Below are 26,689 nucleotides of genomic sequence, written 5' to 3'. Positions count from 1 at the left end.
CAGAATGTCTTTTAAACCTGCACACCTGGAGGAAGCTGCAGGACACATTCCCTGTCCTCCCCATGCAGCCTCATGCTGGCACCAGGGTCTTCTAAAGTCTTCCCAACCCCTCACCGAGACTAAGATTTTCTGTGCCCAACCTGTGTGGTGCTTTTAATTAGGGTATTTTTGTGAAGGTGCTGTTCACAGAACTGTTTTTGTTGGTTATTTATTTATTTACTCATTTATTTATTTATTCCTAAACTTCAGAAACTTCCTAAGCCTTACAACAGTTTAATTTAGTTTTCAAGGCTGAAATCTGGTGAGCAAAACTGACTGTCAGACATAAGTTTTCTGTCCTTATATAGTAAGCCCCAGCAGTGTGGATTTCTGATGCTGAGGTCTCAGCTAGCATTCCCTCTGGATCCTTGGCTTCGATTCAGCTGTGTCTTCTCCTATGCCAGCATTTACTTTCGTTGTCCTCCATAGTTAGTTGATTTTGCGGCTCTGACACTTCTACCTTAAGAAACCCTGGGCTATATACAGTTCATGGCTGTCCTCACTTTTTTAGTAAAAATAAATAAATATATATATGAATACATTCATGCCTGTCCTCAACTCCAACAGTACATAGATGCCAATGAGCTTGTATCTCCCTCCAAAAATTAAATAGTGCACTTCAGTGGAGGAGTTTGCACTTATTGGGGGAGCTGGATTTTGCTTCTGCAGAGCACGGGGTGAAGTCACGCTGTTTCCTGGGGTGTCTTGTGCAGCCATAGGCAGAACAGGTCCACAGCTCATTTGGGATTTATTTGCAGTTTGGCCCAGTGAGCACTTCTGCCTGCTAAATGTTAAAGGGTGGGCTCTTGGCCTGCCTTGGGTTGTAGTGAGCAGGGTGAAGGGTGCATCAGGGGTGCCATCGGTGTTGCTGTCGGTGGATGGAGATGTGCAGACAGGTGGGAGCAATGAGACACAGGGCTGTGCAGCACAAGGATGGATGCTGCTGCTTGCTTTTGCCATTACAGGTCTTTATTTACTGAGGGAAGGTAAGAAAAAGAGAGCTGCACAACAAGGGCAAAAGAAATTCATCCTGAGGAAGAAGGATGCTGCAGCCACTGATAGAATTATTTAAAAACTATGTAAATCCCTAGGAAATAGGTCTGTAATATGTATGTGGACATAACATAGCTTTGATTCAGACTCCATGCTTAATAAATGAGGTTAACCATTCCCTAAGTTAGCATCCTAGGAAGCATGAGAACAACTCCTTCTATTGATTTTATTTAAGCCTATTTACAGTATTGCTCAACGATCTCGTGATGAGTAAATTGAAACCTTTCTAATGAACTGCTTCACAGCAATTGTGTGTGCTTTTTTCCCAGCTCCCTGTGTATGCCAATTCACACTGAGGGGAGCAGTGGGGTGGGGAGAAACCAGTGGCTCTGAACGTTGGACCCATTTTATTACTGGAATGGCACGCACAGTTTTCTTGTCAACATAACTCGCTGCTGGAATGCAAACGCAGAGCTGATTTAACTTGCCTGCCTTCCTGCCTCGGTGAGGGGGCATGTGCCCTGTGGGGATGTTTCAGCTGCCTGCCGTTCAAAAATCTGTTTGCTGTTTTTACTGCCTCAGCAGCGTATGTAAATACGGGATTGTTATAAAGCCATAATTCCAGCACAATGGGCCCTGACTGTACATCGGTGGTTCTGTAGCCCAGCCCCATCAGAAGAAGTCATGGGCAGTTTTTGTTTTTTTTTTTTTTTTCCACCAGGCAAAACAATTCTGCTGCTAGTGTCCTCCATGCACAAAAAGACCATGTAATTAAATTCTTTAGAGCGGAGAGCCCAACAGCACTGCAAACGCTAGCTACAGAGCCACAAATTGCAGTGTGCATTTAAGAATCGCCAGACATTGTATTTGCTGACATAGATGCTAGCAAATGGATTTCATTTAAAATAGAATAAAAATGTAATAAACCTTCATTTTTTTTATCTTAATAAAGGAAACGACAGCTTTTTGGGAGGGGAAACATTAAAAATACACTGTGCAAGCAAAGTCACATTTCCAGTCCCAGGGCATTCAGTAGCATCAAGATCTCTTTACTAATACTAATATCATACTAATATGATATTTTCCTCCTATTAGCATTTCTGGAGAATAATGGTCCTTTGGAATAATAATAGGATTTCTTTTAATAAATGAATTCTTTAATATGAATTTTACAGAGCAGATTTCATATGCTGTTAACATCCTTTTTCTTAAAAAAACCCACCCTACTGTGCTTTACAAGGAAATTAAGAGAGAGAAAAAGAAAGCACATATTTGTAGCTAACTTTAAAGAAAACAGTCAAGTAAAGGTTATCCAACATTGTAACATGAAAGTTGCTGGCTGCACGCCAGAAATCAAAGGGGCCGTGTCTAATTTACACACAATTTGCATAAATTGATCATCTAAAATGCAAACTCAATAATAGTACTCCTGTTGTGAGTTCTTCCTTTCAGTGTAAATGCCTACTGTCCTGTTCCCCATTAATAAAAAGCTGCCTCTGATTGCTTCTTAGTTCATGCTGCAGCTATAGGAATAGGGTAATATTATGGCCCTGTTTTGGGAATTGCTAAAGTGGTGCTTTGTATGCACGAGGAGTGTGAACATATGGAACAGGACGACAAGATGGGGATCTTAGCCTGCAGGAGGGCGCACAGATAGCTCAGATGCTCTGAAACATCGCTGGGAGCACAGAAGAGCTTCTCTGCTTCCAAAATCTGGTTTCTGGACCACCAGAAAGTGGCCATGACAGGAACCTCAGCTTGCACTCATGTGTTTCCACAAGTCTGAATTAAGTCCCGTGGCAGCAGTGGATGTCGAGCGCTATCTCTGTTTAAAACTGAGACAGGGTACAGTGTGTCCTGGGACCCCACAGGGACATCTCATGCATGTTTAAAAGGGCCTGGGAAAGGGGGAAAAGCACTCAACAGGAGTGCAGCTAACAACCAGGAGAATCCCAGCAGAAGGAGACTTCAGCTTTAGTACAGTTTTCTTGGAGCCGTTGGAAACCACAGCCCTGAAATATAGACCACATTCTTCCAGATTTTTAGTCTCTGCCCTTAAGTACGGGTCAGTAAAGCTATTTTTAAAGAAAGCTGTTAGCATTTTGAAACCTGACAAACTGCCTCGCGTTCCTTAACAACTTGGCTCTTCGGACTGAAATTTCCCAAGAAAATTCAACCAAGTGTTTAAAGTGTGGTTAAGCTATAAGCTGCTGAATTTGAGGTCTTAAAATGGGAAATGTCACACAACCTTAATAATAGAGTGGCATTACTAGTTCTGCCAATAGTAAGTGTATGTTTATCTGCTTGAATAACAACATGAGCAATCACAGCAATAGAAAGCTTTACTGTAATCAAATCTGAATACTGAGCCAAGCTTTCCAACCACAGAGAAAAACCTCGTACTTGTAAAGCCTGCAATTAGAAGTATAGTTACTTCCTTTTAATGTGATCAGTCCTATATACATCTGGCTTTGATTGAAGTAAATGGCTTATATGAGTAGGCAATTTTATTTGAATAGGAAGCATTTGAGCAAAAATATCAAGCAAGTCAAGGACTATGGGCAGACTGTAAGGAAAGAAAGTCACCGCTTTTCCTTCTCCTCATTTTTTCTTCTTTCCTTTTATTTTTTTATGAACAGAGTTAAAATCCAATGGGAGGAAAAATGCAGCTTGGTAACTAGGTGGTGATTTTAATACATTTTAAAGCTAGTTGGCAACATTAACCACATGGGTGTTTTTGAGGTCTAGGTAGTTGGTAATAATGACATCAGGGGAAAATGGGTGGTTTACTGCCATAGCTGTGAATTCACCAGCTCTTTATTCTGGGTGTCTCTTTCACATGAGCACAAACAATCCAATATGCTGTAATGTGAGTGAGTACCAAATGTGCATCAGTTCATTTTTAAAGGTTTTACATACTCTTGATTATTTCAATCTTATTTATAGCTATGCTTTTAGACATCTGGATTTAGATTCACAGTTTCAAAGCAAATACACACCAATCCTCTCATATAAAGCACCAGTTCAACATAGACTGAGGCTCATTTTCCTACTAAGTTGTAACATAAAGCAATGATCATCTCTTTGAAGACAGTTAAGTTAAATCTGAAGTGGCAGGAATATGTATGGCTGAAGAACACACAGTTCTTGAAGCTGGCCAGGTATATCTCTAAACACACCAAAACATAAATGTTGTGAAAGAGGGTTTTCACCTTCAGCTTTCTCATCAGTTAACTCACCACAAGACACTATGTGAGCAGGGCCAAGGGTAGGCCTGTTTCTTGACATTGAGTTTGTCAGGTCTAGCAGCACAGCAGGAAAAGAAACTACATGGGGAGATCAAATGCAAAAGCGAATGCACATAACAAATAAAAGCCAGCTCCTCTTGCATGTGATAGATAGAAAGAGAAGCATACACATGTTCAAAAAAAGAATTGGCAGCAGTTAGGAGCGTCCTCTTCAATAAAGCCAAGTAAACCTGAGGATATACAGACATTCAGATGCTCAGACTGGGATTTCTACCAACAGAGATGTTCGCTGCATAACAGCATCCCATCTGCTGATGGCACGGTGCCTGCCTTTTGCCACTGTCGTTGCTTACCAAGTGCCAAGCAAACATAGGTATAGACAGGAAGCCTGTGTGGTGTCCTCACGTTCAGCTTGTTGCTCTTCAGTAACGTCTGAGCTGAAAAAGCCCTTTTCTTCTTGACTAAATGACTGAAAAGGGACATACCAAGAAGTCAAGAAGAGAAGCTGCTGGAGGCAGAGGATGTGACACAGCTACTTGGGGGGGGGACTCAGATTAGTTGGAGGAGCATGAGAGAAACCTAATAAAGCAAACAGAATGCCTAAGACAGTAGGCATGTAGGCAGTAGAGGGGTATGTCTGTGTAAGTGTTGGGCGGTAGTGTTGCTCATTGCTTGTGGTTCCTTATAGGTCAGCTGTTGGTACAGGCTGCTGTGGCACATGCTGGGGGGCATTGGTCCTACCCTAGCACATGTGTTTGTCAGAGCTTTCTGTCTTTCTCTTCTGGTTCCCTCTGAAGTCATACAGTTGTGACAACATGAGATTTGCTGCCTTGGAGAATGCGTATCAACATTTTTCAGCATCAGTATGCAAAATGAAATATTCATATTTCTTGGAGGGAACCCAGATGGATTGTATGATCTTAAATGTTGATGAATTTCCAAAACTTCCAGTGTCTTCACTGTGAACAGGAGAAAGCCCTAGATTTCTTGAAAGAGTAATGTACTTTTTGGACTGAGAGGACGGGGGCACTTAGCCTTTTCTTCAGCTGTGTTGTCCTTGGACATGGGAAGTTTGCTTAGTATTCTTGCATTAAGCAGATGGGAAGAAATACATGATACATTGCCTGGATATTAAAATAAAAATGTAATAAAAATTCTTTGTTAGACCTAGGATGCAGTGCTGACAAAAAAGGTTTTATTTAGGATTGCACTTTTGTCCACGGCCGTGTGGCCACAATGTGCAGCACCAGGCAAAATTACAGCCTCTGCCAAGAGGTTTGGAAAAGCATAAAAGGTCTGGCAAGTCTGCTGGCCGAGTCAACCCATGCTGTGAACTGAGCCATCGTATCGGCTCTTCGCTTCCCTACTCCATGGATTTGCACATATGCTTTGCTGTGCTGGAGCTCTCCCGGATGAATGCCTTGTAGCTCTGAGCATGTGTGTCATGGGAAAGTTCAGTGTCTTTTGCCAGTGGCCCAGCATTGGCAGGTGTATGGCAGCGCTTCTAAAAGGAAAAAAAGTCGGTGATAAATATTGTAATTTAACACTGCCTTGTTTTATTGCCTCTTTATTCCTAACTTTGTTGCCTTTTTATTACTAACTTTGATCCCTAGACTTAGAATCCATGCTGAATATTTCAGCCTTCGAATATCTGACTGCGTTGCACTATCATTAAATCAACTTCAGTCAAGAATGTTGTTGGCTTTCGTAAGCAGACTATTCATTTCAGTTTTGTTAATACATCACCCAGTAGAGCTCTGACCCACCTGGAGCATTCACTTTTATCTCCTCTTGATAAAAAATGCTAACTGAAGTTAGTGCATCTCTATTATAAACAATAGACAATGATAATAATGAATAAGTCCATCTTCCTTTTATACTTAATTGGAAAAAGAATTTTTTTTAATCAAATTCTTGGGTTGTTTGCAGTGAATAAATGTAACAGAACGTGTTACAGGATGACAACCCAGAACTTAAGTAAGTGCAGCTGAAATGAATACAAAAGGGGAAAAGAGTGATTTGAAGGCTTTGTCTTCCTGCTGACTGCCAACTAGCAACATGGGTGCAGAAAGCTGTTTTCTAAAGTCACTTTAAAGTTATATAGTTTTAAAATGTCAGTTAACAAATAGAAGAACAAATCTATTCTGCTATTACATAAGGCAACAAACAACATTTTCATTTCACTTAAACTCACTGAAACCATAAAAATATACAAACATTACTGTAAATTTTTGAACCATAGATGTCACTATTCAGTCATAAAAAGTAGCACTGAAACAGCCTTACTGATTCATGTTATGATTTCTACCTCAGGCATTTCTAGATCAGGTATTTTACCAACTAATATTGAACCTTTTGTAAGGGTGGCATCAAAATGTGATGCCTGCTGCAGTCACAATTTTGTAATTCTTCAGTCCCATCTCTCTACAGGTCCAGAAAGCTGTTGGCATTGTCCGGGTGAGATGTGTATAAGACACCAAAAATAATCCTGTCTTTCTTGTGCTGTCCAAAACACAATTTCCGGGAATCCTTAAAGTGGAATTGTTTCTTTTCTTAATTCTGCAACTTTAAAACAGCAGTGCTTCTTTTTTTTTTTTTTTTTTTTTTTTTTGTAGCGTGACAATGAAACAGCATGATATTTGAGTATCTGTTTCTTATATCTTCAGTTAGATGGGGTTGGACTCTTGACTGAGTAAGCCAGTAAATCTGGTTCCAAGTTTGTTCTCTGAAGCTGTCCTCATGAAAGAATTCAATTAGGGTGACCGAGCAGGGTGAATTGAACTGGATAGGACATAAAAGATGTGTGAGTCCTAATTCAGAATTACTTTTGCCTCATACCATCACTGGGCTTCTCTGTACTGTTTCTGTGAAATTCTCTTCCTTGTAACTGTGCCAGAAACTCCTGCCTTGTTTCCTAGAACTGGGAGAATGCATATATATATATATATTTCAAATGTGTAGATATAAGGATTTTTTTTAAAAAAAATGTTTAAAAATCTCACCACTGTGACACAGTATTTCAGGTATACCAGCTTTATCTCCTGTAATTTTGACATTGAATTGAGCTGCATTGAACCATTTCAACTCTAGGTCCAACGGTATTAATGTCAGGAAGATTCCTTGTTACAGGTGCTTAATACGCCATTTTCAGTTGCTTTGGTTTGAGAATCCCGTAACTGAAGCTTGAACCTTGCCTACGCATTGGTTTGGGACACTTAGATTTTGAAAGTAGTTGTTCCATGCTCTTTTCAAGTGAAAAAGCACTCAGATTTCAATATCCAGTTCACAACATAAAGACATGCATTGTCTCACTGGATTTCTTTATGACCTTAAATTAGGTTCTTATCAATGTCATTGTGCCATATGAAGTCACAAGGGAAAAAAAAAAAAAAAAGATTGACGTTTGATACTTGGGGGTTGAACTGATGGTTTCAAGAACTGTTTCTGAGTGATGTTGCTCTCTGCAAGAAACGTGGAAGAAAGACTTTGATCCTCTGTAGAGTCCCCCTCCACTTGAGTGGTGCTACACATGATTTATTGCAGCCAGTGATTAATCAGTCTCTTAATAGCACACACGGCACCTAATCAGCTCTGATTAGAGGTGGTGTTGCCCAGTTCAGCTGGTGTTGTGAAGTTTATAGTTCATGCCTGAGTGATGCACCTTATGAAAGCGTTAAGTATCACTATCAAGTGTTTTATTATTGCTGTCACATCCCTGCTGTGTTGTCCTTGTAAAAGGCAGAAGTAGAAGAGCTCTCAGCTCATGTGTTTGATCTTTGATGGAGCCCCAAAAGAAGTGTCGGCTGCTACTGTTGAAAAATATGGTCTTTTGTTTCAAAAAAAGTGGGAGATATATCGCTGATCCAGAATATTTACCACAACCAAGGTTGTTCACAGAGGACAGTTATTCTTACCTGAATGATGTTCAGAATAGTTTGGGCTGCACTGATTCCTTTGGTCCCTGTTTGTAGAAATAAGCTCCAATTGCTCAGACATCTGAGATAAGCAAATGCTCTACTGAAATTAGTGTGGACCATGGAGATGTACCAGAATGTCTATAAACATCCTCTTTCCCCCCCAGGACAATATTTTTTTGGGAATAAATTAGCCAAATGGATTCCCTTGCTTCTAGATAGATACAGCGATGGGCTTCTGATATATTTCTTTGTGTCCCTCACCTCCCAGGCTACCAGTGCAATTGCCTCTCCCAGTTTACTGGAAGAAATTGTGAATCAGAGATCACAGCCTGCTTCCCAAATCCCTGCCGGAATGGAGGCTCATGCGATCCCATTGGCAATGCTTTCATCTGCAACTGCAAGAATGGCCTGACTGGAGTAACGTAAGTAAACTTTTCCACGTGGGCAATGGGAGCATCTCAATTCACTGATGGGATTTATTTTTTGATTAGTCATTTTGTACTCAACTAAGGGACATGGTTTAGTGATGGGACTCAGTAGGTCGGGTTGATGGTTAGACTTGATAATCTTGAAGGTCTTTTCTAACCTAGACAATTCTTTGATTCCCCTGCAAAAAGAACAACCCCAAAGTTAGTGCTTATATCAAGTGCAAGGTAAAGAGAGATGAGAAATCCATGAGGTTTCTGAACTGGGCTACAAAGTTTTGTTTCAGGCTATGATCTTCAAATGGTTTTCACTGATATGGACACCTAACTGTTAGAGGCTTTTTGAGAAATCCATTAAAGTCTGTGGAATCTGATGTGTAATTTTTTTTTTAATGGATCAATTTCAGTCACCTTAGACCTAGCATAAAAGCCTAATTTATTGCATTCATTTTTTAAATTCAAGCCTTGATCATATATATACTTGCTGTAGAAACAAAAAATCCTCTGACCTACTTCCTGCCTTTTTCTCATTTGCTTTGTCTGTTTGGACTTTTTGTTTTCTTTTGCCTTTTTGTTGATCGCTTGTTCTTCTCCCCACTTCTCTCTTAGGGTTCCTGTATTTTTTCTTCCCACTTCTCTAATATTTGCTCATTTTATCCCCAGTCCTAAATAAATTCTAGAAGTCAGTATATCCTCCTCTTCTCTCAAATTAGTAGTCTCTGAATATTTTTACTACATTTTTTCTCAACTCTGTTTTCTCCTTGAATCCCCCTGATATTTATATTGAATTCCATCCTATGGTCCAAAAATGATATAAAAGTTCTGATATTTTCTATTACGTTCTGTGAGGATCAAGGAGCCTTTTCCTATCAGATGTTTTAAACTCTTATTTCCTTCTTGACATTTTCATTTTATTGTCTTAAAAAGCCATGGAATAGCTGCAGAAAAATTTAAATACCATTAAATAATATGATAATAATATGATAATTTGCCAAGCACCAGCAAGTTGTTCACTGTAGTTGTACCACTTTGAGAAGACAAGACACCACTTATAAGCTGGGCTGTTTGCTAAGTGTTCTCCAAACCCTATGTTCTTTTCTTCTTTTAAGGTGTGAAGAAGATATCAATGAGTGTGAAAGGGAAGAATGTGAAAATGGTGGCTCCTGTGTCAACATATTTGGTTCGTTTCTGTGTAACTGCACGCCTGGTTATGTGGGACAATACTGTGGTCTTCGCCCCGTGGTGGTTCCCAATATACAAGCTGGGCATTCATATGTCGGCAAGGAGGAGCTGATAGGAATAGCTGTGGTCCTGTTTGTCATATTTGTGCTGATCGTCCTCTTCATCATTTTTCGCAAGAAAGTGTTCAGGAAGAACTACTCCCGCAATAACATCACGCTTGTACAGGATCCAGCCACTGCCGCCCTGCTCAACAAGAGCAACGGCATCCAGTTCAAGAACATCAGGAACAGCGGAGACAGCAGGAACATCTACCAAGAGGTTGGGCCTCCACAGGTGCCCGTGAGGCCAATGGCCTATACCCCATGCTTCCAGAGTGACTCACGGAATAACCTGGACAAGATAGTGGATGGGCTTGGCGTGGAGCACCAGGAGATGACGACGTTTCATCCCGAGTCCCCTCGAATCCTGACAGCCAGGCGGGGTGTCGTGGTGTGCAGCGTGGCTCCCAACTTGCCCGCTGTGTCTCCCTGTCGCTCCGACTGTGACTCCATCAGGAAGAGCACGTGGGATGCTGGGACGGAAAGTAAGTAGCACTGCATGATGTCCTCATTCTTCCCCACCATAGCTAGGGGTCACTCTCAAGGTGCAGCTGGTAGAGCAGCACAGCTACACTTAATTCTCTATCCTGAAGGCTAACAAACTTCAAATTGTTATATTTCTCAAAGAAGGGATTTGGTTTATTTCAGAGATGTTTGCTTTAGCAGAGCGGGAGGTTTCTTTTCTTAGCCATGTTTCCTCTTTTTAGTAATATTTCCTATTAAGTGTCCAACCCCGTTGTGACACAACTTTGATCAAAATAGTCAACTAAAACTCCATGATCTAGGAACTTTTTTAGCCCCATTGTTTTAGGGAGTAAGAACAGATAATAGAGAGAGAAACCTAGCACTGCCTCATATGCAACCTGCACATTTTCATCGAAGGCAGCACATTGGCCAAGGTCTTCTAGTGAAAAAATGGAACAATTTTCATTCCTTCAGGCTGTATTTCACAATTGTGTTGTGGTTGACCTTTTTAGCTATTAAATATAGTTCTGCTGATTGAAAGTATCAGCACGTAAGCCTCCATACATGCTCTGTTCTGTATTCTCTTGGGTGTTCTTGTCACTGACGCTTCTGGTATCTGCATGAATTTCTGCACAGCATGATGCCACACCGTGGGGATGGACCTCAGCTGTCAACGAGTGGAATCAGTGCAGCTTCATTACTGCAGCACTCACTCCATCGACTATATACCCTGCTTCTCAGCAGGAGCAAATCAGCTGTTACTATATGCAGGTGCCCCATGCTGGGTAGAAATATTTACAGGTAGCAGGTGGAGAGCTGTACTTACGTGGATTGACTGTTTGCAGCACCTGAGTGTGTTCATTCATAATAAACTAACACATCTGTCTCTCAGTGCTTACTGTGAATGATATGTTTTCCTTGTTATCACTCACAGAATGTGTATTTGAATGTCTGTATTTAATTACATGTGAACTTATACCACAGACTGCAGTTACATTTCTGAACTGTAGAAGAGTTGTCGAGACTGAATGTCCTTGATGAAAAACAATGCAAATTGTAGCATAATCTACTGTACATCAATGGTGGATCCAAGGGCCACTGATGTAAATAAAAAGATGCCCAATAACTTTCCTGAGCTTTGAGTGAGCCTATAAAAAGGCTCTTAAGTTAGGAAATGGACAGTAAAGATAAATGCAACTGTAATCTCTTGTATAAGATGTTTATACCACATTTTTAAAGTCATTATTTTCTTTGCCACTGAGACTACATGGTATCAAAAGCATCTGAATACAGATGTTTATTCCTAGATTATGATGGTGTTAGCTACTCGAGAGACTCTTTGGGCTTCAAACACTTCAAAAATCTGAGTATCGTCATCAGCTGCCTTCATGACCAATGGGTCAATTCCTCTGTCTGGAGAAAATAATTTTATTCTGACAAAAATAATGGAAGACTACCTGTGGGCAGCATTTAGATGGCTCCGTGGTATAAATAGGCAAATGCTCATACATATAGAGTACCATTGTGCTTTGTTTTTGCTGTCAATGAAGGTAAAGGGGTTGATGACGCTGAAGAAGTGACCTGTTTTGCAGGAAGTAATAAAGGCAGCAACTCTGAAGTGCAGTCCCTCAGCTCTTTCCAGTCTGATTCGGGTGATGACAACGGTAAGAAATGATTTTATCTTTATTATGCTGGGGACAAAGGCATTTAACTCTCTTTCTAACATTATTAAAAACAATTAGATGACATCTGGAAAACCCTTTAATGATGCTGGAAGTCAGAAAGTCCTGGAATCAAACCTTCACTTTGTGGCCATTTTTTAAATTACAGGAATGTAATTAAAATCTTGATTCTTGGAGCTGTTGCATCAGTACCAAGCTTTACAGTAAATCAGTTATGATAGAGCATGCTTATGTTGCCAAGGTAGAAGTTGACTAGTAGGTAGCAAGTTAAACTGTAGGTTTTCCATCATTTTCCCTCTTGAAAGAGGATAACTTTGATGTTTCATGAGTCAAATGAAAGGGAATTTCTCTGCAGTTTGCCAGGTCTCATTCACAGTCCCAACAAAATTCTGCTGGTGCTCAGCACGCAACAATGAGTGGATGGGACAGTCCCTGGTGGCTTGGCCTCTCCCTGGCAATCACAGTTCAGCTAACAATAGAGCACTATTAAATCCTTACTCAGTGCATATTAGTTGCCCCTCTCATGTCCTACATCATTATCTCAGTGGGTGACGTGGGCAGAGCCATACGCAGCCAGAAAGCGGCATGCAAAGTCAGACCAAACCTTTGTTCCTAAGTCCCATGCATGTTGAGCAGTGGTGCTGAGAAAACCCGTGATGTTTCTGCCAGAGAGGGATGATGGATGTCAGGGAAGACTCATGCAGATACACAGAAAAAGATTAGCACAAAGACATTACACTTAGATTCCTCAGATGCCAGTTAATGAACTGTCAGGAGACTCGGTTCCTCAGTCAAGTCACGCAGCTCTTCCCTAGGTACTCCTGAATGTTGGAAAAAGCACGTAAAGTGAAGGGCACTTGCAGTTCCTTTTGGTTCAGCTGTGACTGAAGCATCATGAATATTTTTGTTAAACTTCTCAGCACTTTTCTGTGCCCCCTCCGCCCCAAAAAAACCTTTTGTGATATTGTTTCTATAATAATTATCCTTGTGTTCGTTTATTGTCCATGGTTACTTTTTATATCCCCCATATTCTAATAAGGCTTTTCAAGCATCTTATCCTGCCCCCATTTGAAGCAGTGGCACAGTACCCACTGAAATTGAATTGGGCCTTCTGTGCCCACTCATTTTTCCTGAAACCTACGTTGAAAATATGGCCTTTAAAGGTAACAATTCACATTCAAGGTCTAAACAAATCAATAACTTCAGAGAGAATGAAGAAAGTAACTTAAATCATCTGAGTCATTTTTCAGAGGTCAATGCAAGACTGCATGTTCTGGCTTTCTTTCAGTGTCAGGTTGGTTTTGCAGTGGAAGAACCTAAAATACAAATACAGGCGTAAGTAAGCATATTCACACTCACATAGTTGTACATAGGGGATAATGGATATCCCTCTTGAAACCATAAATTCTTCCCCCTCCTGTCATTTTAATTCTTTCTGCTTCACAGCCCTGCAAAGGTTAAAAGGTTGTCAGTGAAACAGCAGTGAGTACAATTCAGCATTCTGGGAAGGCAGGAGATGCTGCTCCTTCTCCAGGCTTCTTCCTCCAAAGCTGAGGTCCATGTGACTAGACAGGGAGGACATGTTTTCGTTGTGCTGCAGTAGAAATGTGCCAACACTATCTTGTGAAACTGGTGATTCGCTTCTGACTGGGGAAGCCTGTTTTGCACCAGACAAGCACTGTGACGCATCCTGCTGAAGGTGTGACCAGCCCTATGTTGTTCAGTTAGTGTCAGGTGCAGGCAACCTCCACTCACCCTCTCCATGTTGCTTGTAGCCTTGTCTTTTTGCATTGAAAAAAAAATATATACATATATTTTTTTCACCCTGCAAACATTTTGGATGTGATACTGAGCTGGAGTGTACTCTCTCATTTCTACCTCATTTAAATTTCTCAGCTCCCCTAGTCTTGCTGAGAGTAATTAATGGTATTCCCTGTAATCGAAAAGCAATATTTTTAATGGTCGCAAAGAAAAATAGTTGCCTGCTCTCAGCAATAATGTTTTGAACACTCACTTCAAAAGCAAGTTACATGTCTCCATAATAAGCAATTTGGAAACATGAGGATGTGGCAAAAGTGGACCTTTAGGTCACCATTTCACTGTCATTGAATTGCTGGTTGTGCTGAGCAGTCCAAGGAACTGCTGTTGATGATGCCAATTTTCCACCCTTGGCAGTGCTGGATTTGGATGTTCTCTTACGCTGAACTGCCTGGGGTAGAAGTTTCCCTCCCTTCTCTGCTCAGCTCTCACCAGAGCCATCCCTTAGCTGCCGTGAAGACTCTTGTGCTGGGCCTCATTTTTGACCTCCTGTTTTCACTCTCTGTTTTCCGTAGCTCCCAGATCCCTGGCAGAAGCACCACTTTTCCTTCTCATATTACCCATTCCCATTTGGCTGACATTCCCAGTAGTGGAGGGATAGAGAGGTCCTTCTTCTTGGTGGAATACTTTTTCTTTCCAGCCCTTCTTTGCCTTGTCCCACTCACATCAGCAATATGTGGGGAAGCCAGGACTAGGATGGGGCTGCAACCTTACTGCCAAGGAAGTGGTTCCCCCTAGCTCTGACAAGGCTCCTCGTGCATCTTTTGGCTGCCCTCCACCTCTTTTTCCAGCCACACAGCAGCTAATTACATGGTGCAACCAACTTTTCCATAATGTTTATTTGCATTAGCCAATACAAGCCTCCCTTGCTTACACGATTACCAGTGCCACTGATATTATAAACACTCAACAGAGACATAGAACATGGTTTGTTTGCTTTATCAAGACTTTTTGCCAAGCACTCACAAGGACTGAGGAAATTGGATGAGATACTTGATGCCATGCTCAAAATTTAACACAGTCCCCTGAATGTTCAGCACAGAGTTGAAAGCTGCTATTGCTTTAAGTCTGAGTCTAAGACCTCTATGACCTCTAAGTCTATGGGCTGTGTGAAACAACAATGTATTTCTTGTGCAACATTTCGGGTCTTCTTCTTAGCTAGTTCCAAAGCAATCAGTTTTCTTGTAGCTAAAGACATCAGAAAACCCAGTACCCACTGAATGTAATGGGAGCTTCCCCTCTGGTTTCACTGGGTTTTATCTCAAGTAGTCAAAGACAAGGGTGTTAGTTTGTCCAAAATTCAGATCAGCTAGAAGTTCAAACACTGTTCCTCTCTGTGTTAAAAGATTGTGTGGCCTATATTAATTATTTCAAGGAAAAAGTATATTTTGGTGAAATAGTTGCTGAGAACACACAAGGCATTTATGAATATATTCTGTCAAGCAGAGACCTAAATTTGAGCCAAACCTACTTGACTGTGTCCTTCTAATTACGGGAGTACTGCATAATGTCCCAGAGGTATTGCATTGCATGGCTCAAACTGTAAATAAGTAAAACATTCCTCTTAGGAAATAGATTAAGCTTAGCACTGTTTCAGATGGTACATTGGTCTAAAAGATAATGATCCCTTGGAGCACATGGCATGGTCTCTGGAGACCTTTAAGCAAGAATGAATTAGAAATTAGTGTCAGGTAGACAAGATACTGCTTTGTTTAATTGAATCAGCTGGCCAGTCTGCTTGAATTTATGAGGTGATACACATCATGCCATATGCCTTTTTGGAAATGCTGGTTTGGAATTTATCACCACTCTGAAAATGTATTGGATTATCTGAAATGAAATGTCCTGCAACCCACTGCATAAATCATGCACTGGTCGGCAGACTTTTTTTTTCTATGTCAGTTCTGTCTGTTTGAGAGAATTTATTGTGGTAACATATGACATGTGTTTTAAATACTAACCTGAAGCTGTCCTTCCCTTCCCTTTATTTTCTGCTTTCCCTCCCCTGCAAGCTTCCATAGTGACTGTCATACAGCTTGTCAACAATGTAGTTGACACTATAGAAAATGAAGGTATTTATTTTTTTTTCTTTCTTGTTATGCAACAATGCTTCTTGTTTTCATTGTGAAACACTCCAGCAGAATCTCACTAATCTACACTGACAAGCAAACCTGTGGTGGGGATTGGGATTTGCAAATCAGCATATTCACCAGCAAACCCAAGAACACCAGGGTGGTGTACCAGAAGATATCTATGGGTAATTGGAGGTGGTAGAAAAGGTGTCAAGGCCATCATCATCTTCTGTTCAGTCAATGTTATTGCTTGCTTATTGCCATTGCCTTCAGAGAGAGTAGGATGAGATTGACAATGGAGGCAAGTCACTGAGATTGTCCCATCTACAGAGGATGGGAAACAGAAGATCCAGGAAGGCTGGCTGTAAAGTATCCTGGCTGCAGTAAAGTTGGCTTATGCACTCCATTGGGACTACATGGAGAGGAGCAAAGTAGTGGAGGGCAGGTAGCTGGATTCTCCAAGATAATAGTGTCAAACTGATGTATAGACATAACTCCAGGTATGACACATAGCAAGCAGCCTGCCCACCACTGCCTTTCCCCTGGGGTTGCTTTGCCTACTGAATGAGCGTGGCAATATTCAGCTCTGCCATTGGCCCTCTGGGTAATCTTAGACCCATCATGCTACAAGTGGTTTCCCTAACTGTAAAACAAGAACATTACAATTTGCCTCTTTGATAAAGCATTGAAGAAATGTGATATACCAAAAATAAATATTAGTTATATTTATTTGTGAAGCATTTATCCTATTCTTGGGAAAATGTCAACTCAACATCAACTTGGTTATCCACAAGTCCAAAATATAGTCTATAGTGTATTTTCTGATTTTCTGAAGTGTAAGATTGCCATTCTTCTGGCTTTTGTATAAAATGAACTAGCCAAGGTTAACTCAAAAAGAAAGTCCCACTCAAAAAAATAAAAAATAAAAAAAAATAATAAAACTGAAATGAAAGCACAGCCACTGTAATTGTCCCTGCATTCCTAAAGGAAAGCATAAGCAAACACATTGGCTTCCTATCATGCTTTACAGGTCAGAAAAAGCCAACCTGGCAACAATTTCAACAGGCTGTCACTGAAAATGCTTAGCCCACTTCCCAGTTCCTCACGTAAGGGTTACTAATCTTGAATGCCCAGCAGCAGAGCTGGTGAAAGCAGTGCACCGTTAGTTGCACAGGGGCTGCGGGTGCATCGCGGTGGGAGGAGGACAGGGCTCCTGCCCTGGGGAGCTGCAGCGGGTGGTGCGAGTCAGCACATTAGTGAGGTTCTCCTGGATCCCAAAACCACGCAGCTCGGAAGGACCCAACGCATCTCAGGTGCAATGCCATTACACTGACTGAAAGACAGCAACATCCTCATCCAGCAGAGAGGAATGACAAAGGAGAAGAGTGGTTAGGGCCGGTTCAGACAGTGCTGCTAAAGCTGCGGTAGCTCTAACCCTCCTCAGCCCAGGCTAATGCAGAGCAGGTAGAAAGCTGCTATCTGGCTAACAAGCTAACAAATAAATCACTGTCACCACGCAGCATATGTGGTGATAAGCAAGGGCAAGAGTGGCGTTAATAGATGGAGGCCTGGAGAATAGCCTTCTCTGACCTCATCTGTGCCAGAGCTTAAGGACTGTCATGCCATAAGGTGCTGCTCATCTGACCAGACCTCCTCCAGCAAGGCAGTCCAGAGACCTAGCCCGGTGACTTCTTGCATGAAGCCCAATAACATGTGGCTGAACAAGAGCATCTCATCTAGAAGACGCTGCAGCTTATTCCCCGCTCTTGTCACACAAAACCTCTTTCCTTGCTCTCTCCCCAGCCCCTGCACCCTCTCCATACTGGAATGCCTCCCTCCCCACCAGCTAGCATGGCAGTGCAGGTGGGAGGTGGGTACGGGGTTGCAGGGCATTGTAGCTGACGGCCCCATTAAATGGCTTTGTATTCTATTCTATTCAGGTTCTTATACCGTGCCCATCACCATGGTATCTGAGCCCAGGTGGGCCCAGATTTGTTTGAACCGGCCCTGAGAATGGTAGATTCTTATTTTTCTGTTTCAAAGTGAGAGAGAAATGTACTTTGCAATTATAAACCATAGAGATGGTGGATAGCCCTTTTTGTATTAAGAATTCCGGCTGTAATGTAATTCCATATCTGTTCAGTGAGGGTAGATAATTAAGATATGATAGAAAAGGAATATAATGCACATGACAATCATTTCTTTATGTATGTCTGCATTTGACTGGGCAAGCTTATCTTGTACATTAAAATAAAGAACATTTTAAAATCCTATTAAAATGACACCGAGCCAGCTGTACTTTAGAAATATGCATGCAGAGTTTTGTATTTTCACGTGTAAGACTACGCTGGTAACACGCTCAAAGTTACCAGTTTTTACTTTTCACTTTGTATCTAACAGTGTCTGTTATGGATCAAGGACAGAACTACAACAGAGGTGACTTTTCTGAGACCCTTTCTGCCTGTTGAACTGTGCTGGGGTGGGAGGGCACTGACTTGATCTGTTTTTTCTTGAACTGCTTCACATGTTCTCTTTTGTTTGAATTCTGTTGGGTTGCAAATGCTGCATGAGAAAGGCCAGACACTTTTTTTTTTATTTCAGGATCCAGTTCTCAGTCTCTTGGTTGATCAGATTGTTTGCTTGCACACTTCCTTTCTTGAGACAAAGTCATTGGAGGTGGAAGGGGAGATTAGATGTTTTATCATAAGCATGCTGACTTTTTTTTTTTTTCAATTAACTGCGAAAAGCATTAATTCAGAGATTTTTGTCATTTTGATTTGTCAGCGTCATAGTTTCTAATACAACCTAGTAACATCCTAAGATGTGAACACGGCCTTAGATTAGCCGTGTTTCGTTTCTCTGCTTGTTCGCATTAGCATCATCATGCCATTTTGTCCTTCTCTCCTACCACTCTGGTCAGAGCATGGCTGACCTGCGGCGATGGCCTGTGGCGCATGCTGTGATTTAAACGTGCTGTGAGGATTGAGAGTTTGCTCTTTAGCAAACTCCAGTGCATGCTGGACACCCCCTTGCCATTAGTGTCCTCATCCTAACAGCTCTGGTTCTCTTTCCCGTTGCAGCGTATCATTGGGATACCTCTGACTGGATGCCAAGCGCTCGTTTATCTGACATAGAAGAAGTGCCCAATTTTGAGACGGCAGATGGAGGCTCGGCTCACCATGGCAGCACCAGAGAGCTGGAAACAGATTACTACCTTGGTGGCTATGACATCGACAGCGACTACCCTCCCCCTCATGAAGAGGAGTTCATGAGCCAGGACCAGTTACCACCTCCTCTTCCAGAGGATTATCCAGACCAATATGAAACCCTTCCGCCCTCGCAGCCGGTCTCAATGGCAAGTACGCTCAGCCCCGACTGTAGGCGACGGCCGCACTTCCACCCCAGCCAATACCTCCCTCCTCACCAGTTCCCCCATGAGACAGACACCGCAGGGGCTCAGACTGGGAACGAATTTAGTACTTTTGCTGTTGGCCCAAGCCAGAACACAGAAAACGTTAGTGCAGGTAAGATGCCCTTATCCTTGCACAACTCCCTAGATGCCTCCTCTTCTGACGTCTCAGCCAGCTGCGGCTTTGATGACTCTGAAGTAGCCATGAGTGACTATGAAAGCGTGGAGGAACTCAACCTAGAAAATGTTCACATTCCGTTTGTGGAGACCCAGCATCAGACACAAGTGTAAAGGAAGCTCCATTCTTCTTCTCCTTCTTCTTCTTCTTCTGTTTTTTCTTTTTTTTTTTTTTTGTCATTTGGTCCAAATAATAGTATAAATATTGAGAAGAAATTTTGCTGAAGGTGTATCTATATATATTGGGCAATGCAAAAATACAGTATAACCCATTATTAGCTTGTTCAGAAATGATACTGTATGTGCAGACACGAAGAGACCAATTGCGTTAAGTATTACACATCACAAAATTGTTACAGACAATCTGGAGAGTATGTACCTTCTATTTATTACCAAGAGTAAAACTGAGCATTTGAGGAAGGGGGAAGCGATCTCATTGCTAAATAAATTCCTTCTCTCCCTCCCACCATCACCCAGGGTTGGGGTTTGGTTTTTTTTTGGTATTGTATTATTAAAAGTGTTACAGTGTTATGATCTCCCTACAGTATTAAAGAACTGGTATGGATCATTCCAAGATGCAATATTGCATGAAATATTATGTCAGCGAAAGAGTGAAAGCAATTGATTGCTGAGGCTGCTATGTACAACGTGTCAGATGGCTTAAAAAACAGCATTTACAAATTGATGTATCAAAGGCAAGCTACCAGTCATTTGTCCATAAATATTTATCTACCCTTTTGTTTGTTACATAGCATTTCATTCTACTTTGTGTACATATACCACAACATATATACAGCAACATATATACAGCCTATATTTACTCTAAGTTGGCCTGCTTTGGTTGCCGTGTTTTAACACCTGATGTCAGATGCGTGTGTACAACTTCACCTGTGAGAACTTCTAGCAATATCAGAGTCTGGTTCTGTACCAGCCCGGTTCTGCCTCAGACGTGTACCTACAGCTTCCCTTGACTTCTGTATGCAGCATGAACATGGATCTGAAAACATCTGGCAAACCTAAGTATCTATGTAGTGTGGCTGATTTTTTTGAAATTCCTTGCTTGGGCAATCACCTCTTTAACAGCAGTCATCATGCTACAATTATTACAGTAAAATTAGTTGCAATTAAGTTGCATAAAACATTGCTATAATCTCAAATCGTTAGTTTAACATCATTTGGCAAATGTCCATCCTTAAAGTTTATGGGATGAGCTGTCAGCTGCTGTAAACTGACTCAGTCGGTGGAACTGCACGGATGGGCCACGGCCAGAGATCTGGTTTTAGATTTTCTGTCGGATGTGTGTGTGATTTCGTAGGGTTTGAGGACTTCCAAAGGTTGTTTGCAGACTTTAGAATATCATGGAATGAGGAAAACCACGGCATCAACTATGCTCTTATGCTTCCCTCACCCTCATTGGAGTAAATGGCCTTTCACAGCGATTGGCCCAAGCAGCTAAGTGCAATATGGAAATACGGCATTTTCACTCAATGTATTAAAGCAGAATACATGTACCCATTGCTCAGTGCTATGAAAATGTTTCTACCACATCATTTTATAGCATCTTTATACCTTATCAATGAATGTGAGTCTGTAGTCTGCATTACTGCTGGGATTTCATCCATTCCTGCCATGGCATAATTCAGTCATTTTGAAAAGCCATTGAATACGTCATTGTTATTAATGAGTAGACTCATTAACAGGTTTCCTATGCTGCTTTCCATATCCTGTCTCTTGGTCAAACATGTTAACTGAATAGGTTCATCAGTTGTATTCCCGGGCGTGTTCTTGACTGATTTGAGCTTCGCCCAAAATTAAATTGTTGTCCATTTCTTGACATACAAAAAGTGTTCATTCACAGAATACCCCCAACAAGAAGAAATTATTAATAGAATATAATTGAAATAATTGCAGCTTGTAACACTTTTAATAAAACGGGATTTCTAAAATTCTCAGAGTAGGTACAATATGCAGCAATTCTTCATTAGAAAACAGCTCATTTATACAGGTACATGAAAAATTGAGTGAACTTCTGGAAATACCATGTACTGCACATACAAGTATTATCAAGTACTTGTCCACAAGTAGTTCCTGTCCATTGAATTTATGAATGTCACTTGGTCTTCTCAAAGTAAACACGCTTCTGTAACGGTGATATATTCTGAATGTGCACACAGTACGTTTCAACTCCCTTTCCCTGCTATTCTCCCTGTGTTTTCAAGAAAAAAAGAATAATGGAAATTTGTATCGCGATTGCAAGGAACTGAGGGACTTGCCAATAAACCATGAAGTGTTTTGGCAAGCCTTGAGGCACAGACAGAGGATGATTTGCATAGTTCATGAAGTCTGTGTTGCAAGAAATGAGATGCAAGGATTAGACTGATGTCTCTTCAAGATTAGGTACAACTGAGTTAGAAAAGCAAAGCTGCAAGCTTAGCTGCTACAAAGCAATTTTAAAGCTGGTATGACTTTCTGAGAATGTGATAGTCTCTTAGCATCTAGTTGTAGTTTACATGGGGTTTGCTCCTACTCAGTATTGGTGTGAGACATTTTTATCTATTATGCAATTACTTCTGTTTTAGTCCCCAGCTAGTTATGAGTGTACTTGTCATCTTCTTTTCTGTAGTGAAAAATCTTGAGTAAGCCTGAGACTCTGATATCAAAACTTTACTGGGACATATCAGAAGTGTCACAAGGGAGAACACCACAGGAGCCTAGCAATTGCCATACAAAAAAAGATCAATGTTTCTTACCAAGCTTGTTGCCTCAGTAATATCTTGTTGGTAGTGAATTTTACTAGTAAAATATGCATAAATACAATGTATAGTACCTTTTCTGTTTTGATGTTGTTGCCATTTCATTTCACTGAATGCCTACAAACTAAAGTGCTGTGGGGAAGGTGCCAAGGATCACCGTTCAGCCTTCTCTGTCCCACTCATTTCTATACCTCAATATCTCCTCCCCTCCAAATCAAATGAGCCTAATTTATTTTTTCCATCTCAAACAAATGCCCCTCTGTGGATATTGGTACTGATGTGGCCTTTCTGGTTTTGTTATGGCCTTTTTGGATAGCGATAAGAACCTGAATGCAGATCTCAAGGTGAAATACCTCTTAGGGAATAAGATTTTTGTATTAACATCCTCTTGTTAATCCATACTATTTTCTTTTTAATTACTGCTCTACATGGACAAGCCCTAATTTTCTAAGCTGGAAGATAACAACACATGCACAACCTGATGTAAGAATTAGTGTTTACGTTATTCCATCCAACATTTAATTCTTTTTCTGCCATATGGTGATTTTTATGTTGCTGCTCCTGCCATTGCCAACTCCCTAGTTTTGTTAGAGCTGATCTGGTTGGCCTTGATCCTGCGTGTCTGTATTTCAACTCACATTCCTGTAGATGGCTCCACCACACAGTGTTTTCTTTCAGGATCTGCTGTAAGAGAGGTTTCATAGACTTAAATGCTTTGCACTATCAGTGAATTAAAACCCTTAGGATCAAGACAGTTTTTGCTTTTTGTAAAGAAGCAAACCAAGAAATAAGCAACTTTTAAAAATTCAAATACCTGCTTGTGTCAAAAATCACTGACTTTACTGAGGGGTGTGTGTCTGAGTAAAAGGATGTGTGTTCTCTGTGTTTTGGTCCAAATGCCATACACACGGAGAGCCTTTTGATAACTCTGGCAGTGGGAAGAGCCTTAAAGTGACTGACATCATAATTTACACTGCCAATACCACATTAAGTGGCCTTGTGCAAAAGGGAAAAACAGGCTTATGTACTTTTCTGAAATATGTTGATTATTTTGCCTTTGGGTTATAAACATCCTAAAAACAAAACAAACAAAACAAACCATAGTCCCAAAGGTACCGCATGTGATTGCTATCCTGACCCAGTATCTTATAGCTGGGCACAGGGCCCAAGGTGACACAAAGAGACACAACAGCACCTCCCTCCCACAGGGCCAAATGGACAGCCCTGCTAGAAGACCACCATAAAGTTGCCTTCCTATTGGCCACTCCTATAGGAAACAGCATAGGAGAGCAACCAGGAAGATGTTGTAGTAGAGATTCACTGCAGTGCTGTGATTTCCACACAGTCCAGAAATTTTCCTAAAGCTTGGTGATGTCCTTGATCCTGTACTATCCCTTGGGTTACTTTAGCCTGTAGAGCAGCACAAAGCTGGAAGGAGCCAAAGGCTTCTCGCTGCCTCTGTTTTCCTGACAGAAGAAAAACGTGTGCTCCAGCAGGGGCTCTACCGCTCTGCACGTCCCACAGGCAAGTTAGATTTAGGGCTTTGGTATTTTTCTTCTCTTTTCTAAATTCTCTAGTATAGTCCGAAGTAGTGCTGGCCTTGGTGTATTGGTGCCCTCTTCAGTGAGAAAGTCAGCCTGGACACAGCACGGTGAGGCAATGCACAATGCCGAAATGCTGGTTATTAGGGGGGCAGCAGCCTGTTGTCTCTGAGAGCCAGAAAGGTGGTAATCTTCAAGAATATGACATGAAAATTGTTGCTGTTGGCTCAATTTAACATCCATTGTAAAGAAACATATGGGCAGGACAGGAAAAATGGTTAAAAATATGGCTGTACTCCTCATCAAGCTCCTGTTTGAAAAGCTAAAGGAATGCTATAGTGCATCCTTATAGCTGGTAATAACTGCAGACACAGGAGAGTTGAAGATGCCCTGGACCAGTTCTGCTACACTTCATTTGGAAAGGTTATGCTTAATAATGGAGAAAAAAAAAAAAAAAAAGAAAGAAAAGAAACAATTTAAAGCCAGTAGTGAAAGTACATTTATGCTTGGTTGGTATTTTGGGGGAATCTATTAACTGAATAATAATGGATATTTCATACATTTCCAAAGAGAGAGCTACATCTTAAAGTTCATCTTCTGATCATTTACCATCATTTGCCATGCAGTAAAACTGTGGTTTTTGCATCTCTGTCCCTCTCAATACACTAAACTGTGAATAGAGCCTTAGAAATTTAGAGTATTGCCCATTATCCATGACCTTTAGCCTGCGTTTCATAAACTTGACATTTAACATCTCCATGACCAGAAGGATCATTCAGTTAGTAAATCAGCTGCATCGTCACAGGGATGGGTGGATGGGGAGGAAATGAAATTAAATTCATTTCATTATGTAATAATGAAAAGCAATAACTACAAGTATGTCGTATTACACAAAGGCCATAAGTAATCTTTACCAGTGTTAAGAGTGCACTTGAACTGTATTGTGGAAAGAGATTGGAGCCCTCAGAACTGTAGCATTCTTCTGTCGTAGGAGTACCTGAATCGCTGTTATTTAACAATGCAATGAGCCCATGCTGCCGCTTTTCAGGAAGTGACAAAGATATTTAGGAATGAAAGCAGTTCTCTTTAAAGCACTGTATCGGAAAAGATTGTCTTGTAAATTTTACCTGTCGCAAGCAGGCTGGTTTGTAAAAGATGTATGTTTTGGTGTTTAAAAAGAAGTTTATAAAATAATGTATATAATGGTTTCAAATTACCAGGCTTTTGTAGATATTTGATGCCAATCAGGTCGCTTTAATTTTCTTTTTGTTTGTCTGTTTGTTTGGTATAATTCTAAAGGGTCATCAAAGTTGGTTTAAACTTTTAAGGTAACAGCAAAAAAAAAAGTTTTAGATTTGAAAACTGGTACTTTTTAATCATTTCAAAATGTACTGTAACTTTTCTTTTGGTTCTGCTCTTTTTGTTTAACTTTTTCTGTTTTTAAGAAGATGTTTTTTATTGACTTTTTTTAAATGAATGTGTTTTGCACAAAAAAAAAGAAAACAAACAACAACCCTAGAGATATGAATTTTATGCCATTTCAAGTAGTTATTAAGAGATGTCATATCTCCAATGACAACAGATTAAACCTTATGCAAAAGGGAAGGTTTATCACTTTGAGTGGGTATAGTCCCTCATCCGAAAACTAATTGTTCCTTCATAATTGCTGTTGGCAGTATTGTCTTGTGTTCTTTTGCTATAAAAACAAAACAAAACAAGTGTACAGGTTTGTAACTGCCAAAATTTGCTAAAGTTGATGGTTAAAACAAGTTTTCCAAGTAAACAAAAAGAAAAGCCCAGCTGTGTTGATTATTTCTTGGTTTTTCTCCTACTTTCAAAGACATCAGTTCTGCAAGGAATGTAGCATTTCATGACCTCACTGTGTGCAGTCTTGCAGAAAATGATACTTTTTTGGACTCTTCAAATTCATTTCATTATTACATGGCAATTCCTGCATAGGGGGCCCTGCTCACACTGCAGAGCTCTTGCCAAGAGTTACTTGGCTGGTGTGTGGACACTAATGTGGTTACCTAATTAAAATCACAACCTTAAATGATGCAAAGGGTATCAGCACATCATGTAGCCATCTAGGCATTGAGCTCCATCAACTGAGCCAAGTTCAGGGGCAATTCAGCTGTTCCGGGTTAGCTGCTTAGCAGGGGAACGAGGGATGGGTGCTCAGAGGTGGTGTGTAAAGCAGCAGCCTGCTCTGCAGTGGAGAAGGACAAGTTTGCCTCCTGCCATGGGCATCTCTGTCCTCCAGCATCATGGCATCAGCAGCTGGGACCAGCTGGGACAAATTCAGGTGGGAAGTCTCAGGTATGTACGCACTGCCCCAGACAGAGCCCTCATTGTGCTAGGCACAATACCCAGTCTGCTGTGGGGTTGCATTCAGGGATGAACTCTATCTACGTCTCCTTGAACACATCTGATCCACCCCACAGCCCACTGCAGAAAGAAGAGATGTTCCCTCTCGGGCTCTTTGAGTGCCCTGCCATGATGCAGCCAGGAGCACGCCTTGCACTATCAAGGAGGAGGGATGCTGCTTGCAGTGTGGTGTCCCATTAAAACGTGAGACTCAGAGCAGTGTTTTAACTAAGCCCACCAGCCAAGGCACAAATACCCCTTTTCAACATTCCTGAAACGGGATTTAAACTGTGGAAAGGCAGAATACCAACTCAACATTAAAAGTCTCTCTTCCCCTGAGAATAACAAGATTTTTCCAAGAATGGACAAGTAAGCCAGTTTCCTATTTATTTCATTGTTTGTATATTCCCTGCTCATAGAGGAGCTTTTCTGCTTTCCTACATTTCCCAGCAGATTTTGACTCAACCTCAGTGAAACATTCATGGCAGTGGAAGTAGTGCCAG

General features: G+C 41.1%; 1 protein-coding gene across 1 annotated transcript in view; it reads left to right on the top strand.

Moving 5' to 3' along the window:
• FAT3 (FAT atypical cadherin 3) overlaps positions 1–25,618 on the top strand; it is a 428,576-nt gene extending 402,958 nt beyond the window's left edge. The window contains exons 26-31 of the mRNA XM_035542387.2: positions 8,466–8,619; positions 9,732–10,387; positions 11,918–12,031; positions 15,880–15,939; positions 18,340–18,375; positions 19,020–25,618. Of these exons, the coding sequence (XP_035398280.1) occupies positions 8,466–8,619; positions 9,732–10,387; positions 11,918–12,031; positions 15,880–15,939; positions 18,340–18,375; positions 19,020–19,639 (1,640 nt within the window). The 3' untranslated portion in view covers positions 19,640–25,618. The remainder of the gene's footprint in view (positions 1–8,465; positions 8,620–9,731; positions 10,388–11,917; positions 12,032–15,879; positions 15,940–18,339; positions 18,376–19,019) is intronic.
• The last annotated feature ends 1,071 nt before the right edge of the window (positions 25,619–26,689 follow it).

Source organism: Cygnus atratus, chromosome 1, assembly GCF_013377495.2.
Source record: "Cygnus atratus isolate AKBS03 ecotype Queensland, Australia chromosome 1, CAtr_DNAZoo_HiC_assembly, whole genome shotgun sequence".
NCBI lineage: Eukaryota > Metazoa > Chordata > Aves > Anseriformes > Anatidae > Cygnus > Cygnus atratus.
This window is presented reverse-complemented; position numbering and strand designations above follow the sequence as displayed.